General features: G+C 55.6%; 1 protein-coding gene across 1 annotated transcript; it reads right to left on the bottom strand.

The window, feature by feature from the left end:
• Nucleotides 1-1,907: 1,907 nt before the first annotated feature.
• LOC119103983 (E3 ubiquitin-protein ligase RNF115) lies at nucleotides 1,908-12,956 on the bottom strand. The gene is made up of 9 exons (XM_037227696.1): nucleotides 12,840-12,956; nucleotides 11,492-11,605; nucleotides 10,124-10,249; nucleotides 7,837-7,937; nucleotides 7,378-7,491; nucleotides 6,163-6,329; nucleotides 5,508-5,623; nucleotides 4,637-4,727; nucleotides 1,908-3,663 (listed from the first exon to the last, which is right to left on the bottom strand). The coding sequence occupies exons 2-8, from the start codon at nucleotides 11,570-11,572 to the stop codon at nucleotides 4,644-4,646; spliced, it is 789 nt and encodes a 262-aa protein (XP_037083591.1). The 5' UTR covers nucleotides 11,573-11,605; nucleotides 12,840-12,956; the 3' UTR covers nucleotides 1,908-3,663; nucleotides 4,637-4,643.
• Between the last annotated feature and the right edge of the window lie 1,738 nt (nucleotides 12,957-14,694).

Raw genomic sequence — 14,694 nt, 5'->3', positions numbered from 1 at the left:
TGGTCGACTGGTGAGTCGACCGCCTTTATAGGCAGGGGCGGATCTAGCCTGGAGCTTTGGGGGGGGGGGGCAACCGTTCGTCGCCAGCTGACTGGTGTGGGATCCGAGGTCCAGTGCATGGTGCCTCTCGCGAGTGCCAGTAGGGACACCATTCAAGCACCGAAATGCTTTCAAATCTTAAACAAAACTTAAAACAAAACAGAACAGTTAAAGTCAAAACAGACGGTAAGTAGACGAAACTTTTATGAAGTTCCGGGAATGTTTTGGGAGGCCAAAACATACTCTGAGTTTTTGGGGGTCCATGGCCCCGTGCCCCCCCCCCCCCCCCCACGATCCGCCTATGCTTACAGGCCGTTCGGTTCCTGCTTACCTGTCCGGTGGTGGACAAGACGGATGTAGAAAAGGTTCTGAGGAAGCCGGTGAGGCCATAAAACGGACATGTGCCTGGATCTCAAGAATGAATGCATGAATTCTGATAGCAAGCTCCGGAGGCTAGGATCCGTTTTCGGGATCCAGCCACGTGCCGGCCCTGAAGTACGTATCTGCATCCGGACCAGCTCACATTGCCAAGCTGAACGGTCGGCGCAGAGACGCCACTGTACGCTGGCATCACCTACATGAAGCGCTTAGAGCTGGCGATGGCGTCGGAGGACAGTACACAGATCATGGTGTACATTTTGATGGGTCAGCTGTGCCATCACGTGGCCCGCACGTCGGTGACACGCACCGTCCAACGCCCGGTAAATGCGACGCTGCCTGCCATCGATGTGTTTGATGAGCCTGCGTGCAGACAGCAAGTACACGCGGGTGCAATTTGTTGATCCGCGTTTAGAAATGCGAATGCTTAGTGCTGAAGCTAATCAAAGAGGTACTTTTCTGTCGACGTTCGTGGTTAAATTGTGGGGTTTCAATGCCAAGAATTTCACAGAAAGCTGCACGCTGCAAAAAGTCGCCGTGGTGCATTTCCCTCATTCCGTCAGATGGTAGCGATGCAATTTCGGTAGTCGCAGAATGCTGTGTTAGATTCGGAAAATTAGTCATGGTAGTTAGTCAACAACGTTCACCATAAACAGATAACTAAAAGAAGATTGAGTTATACATAACATTGCAACCATCGATACTGCAAGTTCGTCTAGCAATATGTAACATCAAAACGCGATTTTTTTGTAACGCGTCTCCATCTTCGGCCAATTCATGGTGCAACACCGCTGCGGTCAAAAAGTAAGCCAAACCCAAGTCCACAAATAACAATCCAAGGACAGAGAACACTTACAGAAGTTCTATGTTGCTACGGAAAGTGTGTTCAATGGTACCTGATGCCAATGCACTGCGGCTTTTCCAACAACATTGAACTAGTACAAGATTTATGGAGATACAGGGTCCACGATGTTCCACACACATCACGCCATGTTTGCCGGAGGGAGCATGGCGCCAAATGGCCACGCGCACCCGGTGCTTCCCGCACTCGCAGCGGAGCTCCTGCGTCAAGGTCTGGGTTCGCAGAAACGACGGCCAAGGCTACGGCCGGATACGGCCAAGGTGCGGCCACCGTGAAGTGCGGCCGATGATTGCCGAAGCGGGGCGGTCCCGCCCGCGGCACGACCTTCGTTCGGCCGGGAGCTCTGATCGGCTCGCCGGGTCGCGAGACCACAGCCCGTCAGTGGGACGGGTGGTCGCGATTGATGGTGGGACGGTGCAGCTCCCACTGCGGCCGCCTCCGTCAGGCTTCGGCCCATCAGAGGCGATTTCGCTGATGACCTGACTGCGCGAACGCTGCGAACATGCGACGACTGATGACCGCGAGCTACCTTGAGTGACGAATATCAGTGAAGCCCACGCCGTTATGAAACACCTAGGAACGCATCCCAGCACGGGTAATAACCCTCCAGACCGCTCTCTAGTGCTCTGGACCTGTAGCCACGCACTGCTGCAGTGAAGGACTTCAAGTACAACCTGTGCAGCGTAAGCAACCACTCTGGCATGGCGTTCTCGGGTCACTGCACGGCCCACCGTAAACATCGCTTTTCATAGTGGTATGGGCATGCTGACTTCAGTGTCCAGATTATCTGTATGCGCCACGGCAATGGCTACGAAGTGTATATGCTGTTCTTCGAGCTGGCCAATCGCTGACCTGGTGCTGACCTGAACGCCATACCCCGAGGGGGTTCGAGAGGCCTCTTCCGCCTGTAGTTCCGCCAGCTGGTCGTTCGTGTAACGCTTATTTTAGCAGTGTCTTTGTGACCGAATTGAGTAAATTCACCGCCCTGAAAACCAGCTGTTCTACCTCTCCCCGTCGCACGCCAGCGCCGTGAGCCGGGACCAAACGCGGGCGGGTCTGACGCGGCCGTCGTGTTGGCCGCGCGTCGGCGACGAACGCACGGGTGCAGGATGAACAGGTGGCGGGGACGGCGGCCGGCCCGGCTTCGCGCCGCCCCGCGCGGCGCCATCGCACGCGTGCTCACTCACAACGGCATCCCTCGCGGAATCACGGCCACACGGACGCCGCGCTCAGCGACGGCATACAACGCAACAGTCGTACACACGGCAACGACGCGAGCCGCAGGGAGGGCGTTCAGTCAGACTACACGTGCGAGACGTTCACTCGACACACTGATCACCGTCGGGTAATCGATCCGCGCACGCGCACACACAAGGCAGGATAATAATGCAGACCGAAAGCCATCGACTAGAGGCCCGGTGGTAAGTTCATTTGGTCCATAATTTACCCTCCGTGCGGTAGTTCTGCCTAATCTACGCGTACCCAGATTATAGGCCATAATCGTGGCTGTCCTGACATATCAGAAAGCGCTGGCATCACATACACATCAGTGGTACCCACTACCACAACAGGTTCACGTGCAGACGGGGCATACCAGGCGGGGACAAAACTGGCTCATTCATCACACTGAAGCTTTCCCAGTTCACACACCGGCTGCTCGGGAGAGCCGCCCAAATGCTTAGCCGGGGAGAGATGCGAGACGCCGGCGAGGCACTAGTCCTCCGTTTGATTGCTAAGGCCACTGAGCCGGGGCCTCCAGCCCGGCGGTTCCCTGTCGAGTTCGATGTCGTTCCCACAACGCGGATGGTGACGCAGAACGCGCACAACGGCGGCCGCGTGTGGTCCTCGCACCTTGTGACCTCGTGTCGCGGCCGAGCGTCCAGCCGCTACTGTCTTCTCAGAATCGCCGCTCGCTCCGGCGACGGACCGGCGGTGGTGCCCGCTGCCTCAGCGTCCAGCCAGAGCGGTGCGGCCGCCGCCGGCAGCACCGACAGGGCAGGGGTAGGTATCACAATCGTGTGGTGGCGCGCGCTCCCGACCGTCAGCGGGCTTCGGGCCGCGCCGAGTCGACCGGCGGCGGCTCCACGGCCGAGGTTCCAGCGCCGAGGTCCCGATCGAGCCGAGCCGCACGCGTCACGTCACTGGTAGGCGGCGCTGCTGAGGAGTCGCCACCGACAGCGAGCGCTGTCCGCTCGGGCGCACCCGCTCGTCGGCCCCGAACGGACGAGCGGCAGCGTGACGACAAACTGACGTCACTCGCTCCTCGCAGCCTCGCCAATACGTCGGCAATCCGGAGCGAGCGCTGAGTGACGTCACGGCGCCGGTTCGCTGAGGTGCACCGCCGGCGGGCAGGCTGTCATAAGGCTAACAATACCAGCCAGGGCCTGGACGGGGGGCACATGTTGTCAGTATCATGGCGCACACAAACGGGCGATGGCCGATGTCATAAATCAGCGCATTGAACAAAGCATGCGGCCATGCTTGTCAAAGTTGTGCCGTGCCATGCCTGTCAAAGTTGGACAAGAAAATATGTGGAGCATATTATTGTCGCTGGCTAAAAGTAGTCAAAATTGTGAAAGCAAATATGTGGATTATACAGTGGAACACGTTAGATCGCAACTCGCCCCACCCTTACACGTCAACTATTAAGCCTTTCGTGTGGGAGTCACCGTGAGTATTACCATGCGTCCAACGACGAATTTATCTGCAGCTCACAACAATTACACCAATCGACGACAATGGCGTGACGCCGTGGACGTGGACGCCACCTCTCGCTCCCTCGTTGCCGTCTGAGACTGTTCCTGACCGCGCGCGTGACTCGGCGACCGGCCCAGACGCCTCTGACGGCAGAGACAGGCGCGCGACGCCCTGAGACGGCGGCACCTCTGACGGTGGAGACGGGCGCGCGACGCCCCTGAAACGGCGGCACCTCTGACGGTGGAGACGGGCGCGCGACGCCCCTGAGACGGCGGCACCTCTGACGGCAGAGACGGGCGCGCGACGCCCCAGAGACGGCGGCACCTCTGACGGTGCAGAGACGGGCGCGCCGACGCCCTGAGACGGCGGCACCTCTGACGGTGGAGACGGGCGCGCGACGCCCCTGAGACGGCGGCACCTCTGACGGTGGAGACGGGCGCGCGACGCCCCTGAGACGGCGGCACCTCTGGTTCCAGAGACGGGCGTTCGACGCCCCTGAGACGGCGGCGTCTCTGACGGCAGAGAGGGCGCCCGACGCCCCTGACGGCAGAGACGGGCGTTCGACGCCCCTGAGACGGCGGCGTCTCTGACGGCAGAGAGGGCGCCCGACGCCCCTGACGGCAGAGACGGGCGTTCGACGCCCCTGAGACGGCGGCTCACCTGGTGGCTAGTTGGCCTGGCCGGGGCCCGGCTGCGCTGGGTCCGCCTTCGACGGGTCCACACTGCTGCGACACACCGGGCAGGTACCGTGCTGTCGACAGGTTGTGACCTCCCGTCAGCCGCCGGCCGATAGGATGAGTGGGGGACGAAGACGGAGCGCCGGCTCCGTCACGCGCACTGTCACAGCACATCACGTGACGACGGTGACAAACCCCACGCTAGCGCGCGCCGGCATCACGCGAGGAACGCGGGCGGCTCTCCCTCTTCCGCCGCAAGGCGCTCGGACAGTGGGAGCAAAACAGAGTCGGCGAGGATAACGCAGCACAAAAGGACGCCTTGCAAGTTGGGGAGTAGCTCAAACGAAAGGCAGAGGGTTACGATTAAATTAAGCATAATATAAGGAGCAAAAATGGCCGTAGACAAGCAACGATCCATGAACCCGGAGATATCACCGAAAAATGCCGGCAAACCTTCCTCTCTAAAACTGGGTCCTCTCATGAAGCAGAGGAGCATAAAGAGACTGCCTTTTGGGATACCCCCCCCCCCCCCCCCCAATGGCGACTGCCCGCATGTTTTGTTTGGTCGATTGATCCATAGCCTTACTAATCACTGCCAGTTACTAAGATCCTGACCGGGTCACACACATCTTCCCGAACTTTCGACGAACCATTCGCTAAATCACGTCTTATTCCGAGATCGCAGCATAAGCTCTAGAGCACGATGGACTCAGGCACATACCACGGTACGAAGTTCATGCCGCACAGCAGGGGTCCACGACACGGACCGCCCCCCCAGTGAGCCGACGCGGGACTGAGCCGGCCGGCCGCCACGGCCCCGCCCGCCACCGGCCGGCGCGACCCCGGGCGCTCACCAGCTCCAGCCAGGGCACGATGCAGTCGCTGTGGTAAAGGTGCTGGCAGGGCAGCTGCCGCACCGTCTCGTTCAGCGTGTAGTCCTCGAAGCACACCATGCACTGCAGGCTGGCGTCTGCCAACAGCGGCGCCCGTGAGCGGCCCGCAGCCCACAGGGTGAGAGGAGGGGACGTCAACGAAAACAAAACAAATGCAGAACTTAAATACATAATAGGCGTGACCAGGTTTTAAGTCAGACGTGATGTAAAGAGAACTTTGAGACCAAGATATCGTTGAAAGGCATGGCATCCAACAGCTGACCAAAACTATCACCCATCTGCATCTCTAGCGCGTATGTAAGACATAACCACCTCGTTTGGTCAGAGCCCAAGCTGCGCTGAAAGACACTGGCACCGCCCGCGTTCCCCCGAGTGCCTCAGCCTCGCCGCCAGACGAACCCCCGAGCGTCGAGCTCTGGCAGCGGCCGCCACCGCTCCAGTCGCCGGGGGCTGCGAAACACAGACCCTGAACCGGCCGGAGAGCCGGCGAGCGCCCAGACTCCCCGGCTCCGACACCCGGACCCGCGAGCGGCCCGTAACCGCCGGTCAGTCGGCCGGCCGCGCCCCGAACAGACGGCACGGTCAGCCCCCGCTCTCCTCGGCGGCGGCCACTGACCGACGTGCTGCTGGGTGACGGCGACGCGCGGCAGCCGGTGGATGAGCTCGGCGCCCAGCGGCGGCGGCCCGCTCGTGTCCAGCTGGTTCAGTAGGTGTGTGATAATCCGGTCCAGCTCTGAGTTGCCCCAGGCGTAGTCGCCCGGGTTGCCGTGCAGCCGGAACTGGCTGCGGACGCGGGACGAGCGGGCGTCAGCGGGGCCGCGCGCCGCCGGGCACTGGCCGGCGGCGGCCCCCTCCCGGGACAGGAATGAATGAAGACTGAGGCAGTGCCTGATGGGTGACGGTGAGCAGCTGGACAAGTATCGTCAAAGAATGCTTCAAATGCTTCGTGCCGGCGCGTGTACACCGCAAATAGCACCACCGTGCTGCCATAAACACGAGAGACGCTATGTACATATTGGCACTTTACTCTTCTGTAAATAGTCAGTCACAGAAGAGTCGGGCGGCTGTCATCTCACCATTGACAGTATTGCGAGCCCCACGCCTGGCCGCCTATCGCAATCACGCCTCCCCGCTCGTCAGCCTCCTCATGTGACTCACAGCGTCCGCTAGCACGCCGTCGGCACACACAGCTCGTGTGCGGCGAACAATGACCGTCAGCGAGAGACGGCGCGGACGCATCAGCGGTGCCTCCTCGGAAGACTATTCTCGCACGACGCGGAACCACAGTGTCGGGCCCACCCTGCCGCACCGCCCAGCACAGAAGGGCGACCACGAACGTGCAATCGGGCCGTCGCTCGTGTACTACGCCCGTGGCTCCGTGATGGAACCCTCGTGTGGCCCGTGATGGGGACATCGTGTTGTCCTGTGATGGGGACATCGTGTTGTCCTGTGATGGGGGCCTCGTGTGGTGCCGTGATGGGGGCCTCGTGTGGTGCCGTGATGGGGGCCTCGTGTGGTGCCGTGATGGGGGCCTCGTGTGGCGCCGTGATGGGGACCTCGTGTGACCTGAAATGGGACCTCGTGTGACCCGTGATGAGACCTCGTGTCAACCGTGATGGGGGCCTGGTGTGACCCGTGATGGGACCTCGTGTGACCAGTGATGAGACCTGGTGTGACCCGTGATAGGGACATCGTACCACCAGCGATGAGGCCCTCGTGTGACCCGTGATTGGGCCCTCGTGTGGCCGTGACGGGGACCTCGTGTGACCCGTGATAGGGACCTCGTACCATCAGCGATGGGGCCCTCGTGTGACCCGCGATGGAGACTCACATGGGGACCTCGGCGCTGTTGTCGACGTTGACGCGGACGTTCGGGAACGTCGCGAACAGCGTGTCGAGGATCTCGCCCAGCAGGCCGTGCTGCTGGTCGTGCTGGGCGGCATTCCTGCGGCGGCCAGGCCCTGTCAGTCAGCGGCGAGGACCGGGCAGACGCCTCTCGCCGCCCACGAGCACTGGACAGCGACGGTAGCCATTAGACGACAGACCTTCTACCACAACCAATAAAAATGACAGGAACAACAAATGTAATTACGATACCTGGTGCAGCAGGGTCACCTTCAACAATAGCACAAATCGTCGTGTTATTTACGGTAGGTACCAACGCAAGTACAAACACCACTGCCAAGCCTGGTCCGACGTTCGTGCTTGACGGGCGCCGCCGAGCCGGGCTGACCCCCGCAGATGGCAGCACCGGGCGGCGGGGGGCGGGGCGGGCGGAAGGGGGACTCACCGGTGCGCCGAGCGGGTGCTGTAGCCGTGTGTGCGGGCACGGCCGGGGCCCGAGCCCCCCACACCCGGCACGCCCAGCAGCGGCCGGCCGAAGTTCAGCATCTGGAAGAGCGCCGAGCGGCGCGGCGGCGGTCAGGCGTCGCCAGCCACTGAGCCACTAGTGGTCACAGATTAGAGCCACTAGAGCCACTAGTCTCAGTCACAGATCACATGCTTCACCTGCAGGCCTTCCATGAGTGGCCGGGTTTTCAGACAATGACGGGATGAGGGAGGGAGGGAGCGGAGGAAAACTGGAAAAAGCGGCACTAGTGGCTGTTAGTTTGTTTGTCGAAGCGTGTAAGGTATGCTGAGGCCATTATCCTCGTCCCACCCCCACGGACGCTGCCGCCGGCGCGGGGTTCAAGTGACGAAACTCAGACGCAGCCCTGTTGATCTAGAAGCCGGCGTCTTAACTCTCGGAACTCCCTTTTCATGCAGGTGACTTGTGATCGAGACTCTCTTGAGACTTCGGAGCCCATTGAACCGAGGTTTACGGGTGATGCCGCGAACAAGACCATGTTGTTACCGCCTTTTGAACATGACCAAAAGTTTGAAAAGGTCCGTAGCGCGCTGAGTTGTCTCATTAAAGCAAGCACATCTCCTGCATCCCTACACATTTAATGGAGCAATTATGGTGAGCAAAAAGGCACAGATGCACCTCATTTTTCAATCAGCGGTGGGTGGGTAATCTTCAATATGTGGGTACACTAAATATCGATATACAGCACTGTCTCAACACGAATAACAGCGTGGGCTCTTCTACCCATAGTTTTATAAGTGTGTCTGGTGCAAGCCTATCGAGTCCTATGTGGAGTGAGCTCAGACCACGGACGGATGTGTGATATACGCGGTTGGTAGACGGAGAGCACCCCTGCCTCGGAAACCTTTGAACTCTACCGGGATGTCACGGAATTTTGTTATCGGTAGCCTGTTCGAAATAGTCGAGAGCCAACATCAATTTGTGATCGCACCGCTCTCTTGCTATATTCTGCATCAGCCCAATTTTTAGCAGCCACGGGCATGCATTGTGCGTGTTTTGACACCAAAAACCGCCCATAGCATTTCTGGTTCGGAGCAGCAGCGGTTTTTTTTTAGGACCACAGCACGGCCATCAATGGTCAGCGACAATCACCGATTCTGCGGTATAATATGGGGGACAAAATGTTCGGGATAATACGACCTTGGGTCTCGTATAATGGGGTCAGTTAATGAACTAGAAACATAATACTTATTACTAATCACGAGAGCATGTTGAGATCAATCTACTGGTGTCTTCCGCTTAACTCCGTCGTTCTCAGTTTGGAAACGACAGACGGGTCACATCATTATCGCCGCCTGCCCCTGCCCCCTGCCCCCTGCCCCCCCCCCCCCCGCCAGCAGTCTGCGTCATGAAAACAGCGAATCAGGGTGAGGGTTAAAAACCGCAAACGGTCATATTTGAAGTTTGATGATACGACAACGTATTTTAGGGAAACACTGGCTTCCAGCACCAGATAGCGATATGCTAGTGTTTGTTAACCTGTCTATCTTTAAATCTCTCGTCTGTTAATCTCTCTGAGAACGCCATGACCTTTCCCGGCATGCCTACTGCAAACTATGCATGCAGCTAGAATTTTGTCAGGACATTTCAAACTGATGGTTAGGAAAAGCGACAAAATGTCAGAGCTCAACCTGGTGCAGCTTGAAAAACGGAGGCCCCCGAACGGCCCCACGCGTGAATACATAGTTAACTACTCAAGTCACTCCACGAGAGAGAGGTCCCCTACAGGTGACTCGTGGAAGCTGTGTGGGATTATTCGTGCGCATGCGCCGGACAAGGTCCGACCACACGCCAGTCTTAACTCTAAAGCACAACAATAGCCAAAATACTGCATACTAGCGGATATAAGAAGTAAACAACAAGAATGCGCTAGACAGTGGCCCCATCCAGCCCGATGCTATTTGTTTCTGTAAAATGGATGCTGCTGAAGCTTTCACTGGCCATAAACCTGCAATCCTGGCTGCACGCACTGCCTGATGTGGTACCCACACCAGGGTAAAACAAGACACCCACTTATCCCCACCAGCCGAGCTCACAAAAATCAAAGCACAGTCAATAGCGTTGCTTCGATTCCCCGGCATCCCCCGCCACGCCCAAAGGACGTCACCCAGTCACGCGCAATAAATCAGTCCAATGCAGCAGCGAGCAATTTGAAGCGCCGAACGGACTGTTGCATGGACGTGCACACGTGGCGCTGCAGGCCACTGACCTGGGCGAGAGCGTGGAGGCCGGTCTCGTCCAGCGGCGGCAGCTCGTCGCCAGGGTCGTCCGCCATGGCCGTGTCCAGACAGCGCTGCTCGATAAACCCGTCACGGCACGTGGGGCATGTGAACTCCTGCAAGCAGCCGGCAAACCCTGCACAGACTGGACAAACACACTCCTGCAAGCAGCCAGCAAACTCTGCACAGACTGGACAGACACACTCCTGCCAGATGGACCAGAAAAACACACTCCTGCAAGCAGCCAGCAAACTCTGCACAGACTGGACAGACACACTCCTGCAAGATGGACCGGAAAAACACACTCCTGCAAGCAGCCGGCAAACTCTGCACAGACTGGACAGACACACTCCTGCAAGATGGACCGGACAAACACACCCCTGCAAGCAGCCAGCAAACTCCGCACAGACTGGACAGATGCACTCCTGCAAGATGGACCAGACAGACACACTCCTGCAAACAGCCAGCAAACTCTGCAGGCGGACTGGATATACATAATGGAAAAGAGCACCCTGCCACAACATGGATGACAACTCCTGGTAGAAGACAGCAAGCCCTGCAGGTGGCATTGAAGCTTATGATGTAATCAGGCCTTGAAACATGGGTGGCAGTGTTTGGAGGACAATTAATCCGTGATTGCCAGGGAAAAGTATGGGTGAGAGTTGTAGTCATCCAAATCAGGTGCAACACATGCCAAACCACAAATGGGGAGCACTCAGCAGTGGGCATAGTTTCCTCTTTGTTTCAGGGGCTGGCTGGAGCCTCTCTCCAAGTTTGGGAGGAAAGTGGGTCATAGTCAGGAAATAACTGCTTTTTGGTGCATATTGAGGGCAGATTCAGTCATTTTTTCCTGCTCAGTCACCTAAATTATTTTCCAAAACTACATTTTTGCAGCAGTGCTGTAGAGGATGTCAGTAAAGGAAGGATTTATATCATTTTTCAACCCAAGGACAAAAGACTGTTCATGAGCATGGCCTTCATTCATCTGTTGATCCATACAAGGTGAAAAGCTCTGACCAGGTAAAATATATCAAATTAAATTATCTTTATCTATGCCAAAATCTAGTGACACTTATAAAGTTGTCATCACAGTTGCTGATTCACACTGCATCACACACAAGTGAAGGCACAGGAAGCATACATTTCTACCCTCTGAACAATTCTGACCACCTGCAGAAGGAAAATGCAATGGTATCCCAGAATCATGCTGTTGGCATGAGTAAGTTTGTGAAGCAAGTGGAGACCATGCTTTCCACTACAAATGCTCAAAAACAGTTGGCCTATCCACAACCAGATAGCCAGTACTGGTGGGAGAATAACTGATACACAAAATGTAGAACATTCTAAATAGTACTTACTGGAAGAACAGGGTTGATATCTTCATTGCAAACATGACAGAAGTATCTAGTGCCAGAGCTTGCTACAGAAGCCTCAGCCATTGTTGCAGTTTCTGATGAATGCCCTTGCTAGTCCTGAGAATAAAACAAGATTAGCAGATACATTGCAAGGGCAGTGTAGTGAAAATGGTTTTCTATAACACCTTTTATCATTGTGATGATTAACAATGAATGATATCACACTGAGTCAAAATAACACAATGAGAAAAATGTATCTTTGGCATAAAACAAAGCTTATGCTTAGCATAAGCAAGTGCTGAACAGACAATCAACCACAAGCATATTCATGTTTAAAACATTGCATTGGTAAGTACTACATGTTAACATGCTGGCTATCACCATGAGTGTAATGACTAGGGAGGGGAGGACATCCATGTTCTTTCAGTTTTCTTAAAATTCAATTTCTTTATATAGCATGTGTAATATATATTTTTTAACATTTATTATAAAAATGACATTTTTAGGTTGAGCTGTCCCCCTCCCACATTTGGCTTTGCCCCATACTTGTACTGCCTCCTCCTAAATTTAAGATGTGGTTACACCCACTACTATTGCAACAAAGCACTAGCAAGTAATGAAAGATGGTGATTAATCAGCACACAAGAAAGCAGAAATGATCAAACATATGGCACAGTGGATGCCTGCACACCCAGCTTTATGAAAAAGAACTGTGTCAACTTTCAATAAAATCATAAAAAACATGGATATCTTACCAGGTAAATAAATTTTTCTTTGCCACTAAATTAGGCATCTGCTTGCTGCCAATTAGCAATGCAGGGTTACATTTCAGTAAAACTGGTAACAGTAAATGTGATGTAGGAAATTTGAGCCCCAGGTTAAATCACTTTTCACATTGCCACCAACCAATGCAATGTAGGAATGCCAGAAGTAATTTGATTCCAGGACAACTTACACATATCATGGTCTGAGTCATCTTATTCTACAAGTTTTTGGTGAGATTGCCTAAACATATTAAGCAAAACTTAACTATTAATCCTACCAACCAATGCTTAGAAGAATGCTGAACATCCACATTGTGCATTGCCACAATGCTGCAAATGTCAATGGGATAGCAAGCAGGCCTGGAAGTTGAGGTGCATGTTGTACCAATCAGCCATCATTGAAACATTTTTACCAGATATATGAATGGCATCACACTACGCAGCAGACGTGTCGATAACAAATAAGACGGAAATTCCACACGGAGCTGTTCTAGGCAACCATGCATGCTGACCACACGCACGAAAGAACATTCCTGTTAAAAATTTGGTTTCCCACGTCTAGCCGATGCAGATGGCTCCCGACATACCAGCAATATTTCCTGTTTTTTCTGGCGTATTGTCCGCTATCCTAGCAGTCGCCTTTCATCGTCGTAACACATACAACGCGCAACACCTGCCGACACATGCCAAAACTTCTCGCGTGATCTCCTGCTCGCTGATAAAAATCTTACGCGCAAGTTTCGTCAAAGTGGCGTCAGAAATGGGTAATGTTTCGCCCCAAGCCCGCACTATACTCGTAACTGTCAACACCGGAACTGCAGTCACTGTCATGGACCGCCGCAAAGGAGAATTGTCAGGCTTGCATCAGAACGGGGTGGGGCATACCATACCCTCCGCGCCTCCATCCGTTGTAAGATGTAGCCGAACCAATGACACTTCTCGGAGGGAAACGAGCCTAATATATTTTCTCCTCCCTCTCCCTCCCTAAACTCCGTTACCGGACAGAATTGCACCAATCCTGCGATCAGTGAGTGCTGCTCGGCGGCTCCGATAGTGTCAGGCGATAGACTGTATGTCATCTGAACGGTGGAGCCTGCATATTTAGCGCAACGAAATAGACCCCACGAAATAAACCCGGAGCTGAAATTTGACTAGTGCGTTTGGCGCACATTAGAAGCACGAGGACCAGAATCACACGAAGGTTCTCGTTGCTTCTCGCTGGTCAATCAACTATCTGTTTAAATCCGTGAATGAGGTCATGTTAGCTCCATCCGAGCAGCACCTTTAACCACGCCCTTTTACATCACACTCCTAACAACCAGCAAAAGCTCGGCTGAGATTGTATTGTAACAAAAGGGCATGATTATGTGGCAAGTCGTCACGCCCTCCTCCAAACAGCCCCCCCCCCCCCCCCCTGTCATTGACAGCCGCACGAAGTTAATGCGTCGCCCACCGTTTTGTACTCAACAGGCACCTCCACAGAAAAGCTGCGATGCCTGCATGATTCTCACATGATGCTTTAACATCACGAGCCAGCCCTTCGACGGGAGGCAAAACTGACACAACTGAAAACGCATCGCCAGGCGTGCATCGCAGACCACAGTCTTAGTACCGAAGCATATCATCTAGAGCGACAAAACGGCCAGTACCGTATCAGGGTGTGACCCCACTTCACTGCTAAAATGAAAGTTGTCAAAATCGATCATACAGAACTGGAGGCACTGAATAAAAAGAGAAAAATCAGCTACCCCAGAAGCAAGAGTACTAAAATACAGCATGCAATAGCATCAAAGCATCATTTGAAAACGACGACAGTTTCAAGTTCATCCATCATGAGTAGGGAGACCCAGGCCCATGCCGGGCAGACATCATTCATAATTCAAGACAGTAAGTCCACAAAAATAGTGCACATCACGCAACCCAGCATCATACGCATAGCTGATTGAGAAACCTGTCCCTAGAGGCTGGGCACCATAACTGAGCCATCTCAGCCACCACGACGGAGGCTGACAGCGCACGAGCCATTTCTGGAGGTACGGCTTGTCGTTGGGCGCCCGTTCCCACTTCCCCTGTCGTCAGTGTCGCCACCAACCGGACGTCACGCGCCGCAGCGGCACAGCACGAGCGACCGGCACCCGCCCGCGGCCATCACCCACAGATCACTCAGCACACGATTGTCGACGACGCCGCCGTTGGCCCGTCCGCCACCCCCAGCGGTGGCGGCGCCGGCAGCGGCAGCGCTCAGCCGCCCAGCCCAGAGTCACGCGCGCCGACGCCCGCGCGGCCGTCGGCCCCCGGCCGGCTCCGGCCGGGCGCCGGAGCCCCGCCCGCCGCCGCCGCCGCCCACGCGTCACAGGTCCGAGCGCGCGCGGCCACCGCTCACGGCTTGAACTTGATGAGCGGGATGCTCTTGGTGCTGAGGCAGCGGTCGCACACCCACTC

Source organism: Pollicipes pollicipes, unplaced genomic scaffold (genome assembly GCF_011947565.3).
Source record: "Pollicipes pollicipes isolate AB1234 unplaced genomic scaffold, Ppol_2.1 Scaffold_5724;HRSCAF=6776_pilon_pilon_pilon, whole genome shotgun sequence".
Classification (NCBI taxonomy): domain Eukaryota; kingdom Metazoa; phylum Arthropoda; class Thecostraca; order Pollicipedomorpha; family Pollicipedidae; genus Pollicipes; species Pollicipes pollicipes.
This window is presented reverse-complemented; position numbering and strand designations above follow the sequence as displayed.

Excerpts from the sequence above, each read along its gene's own strand:
- LOC119103983 (XM_037227696.1), bottom strand. The coding sequence starts at position 11,572 with ATGGCTGAGGCTTCTGTAGCAAGCTCTGGCACTAGATACTTCTGTCAT. Across the intron at positions 10,250-11,491 it reads ATATCAACCCTGTTCTTCCA|GAGTTCACATGCCCCACGTG; the intron begins GTAAGTACTATT and ends GGCTGCTTGCAG. Across the intron at positions 7,938-10,123 it reads GCCTCCACGCTCTCGCCCAG|ATGCTGAACTTCGGCCGGCC; the intron begins GTCAGTGGCCTG and ends GCGCTCTTCCAG.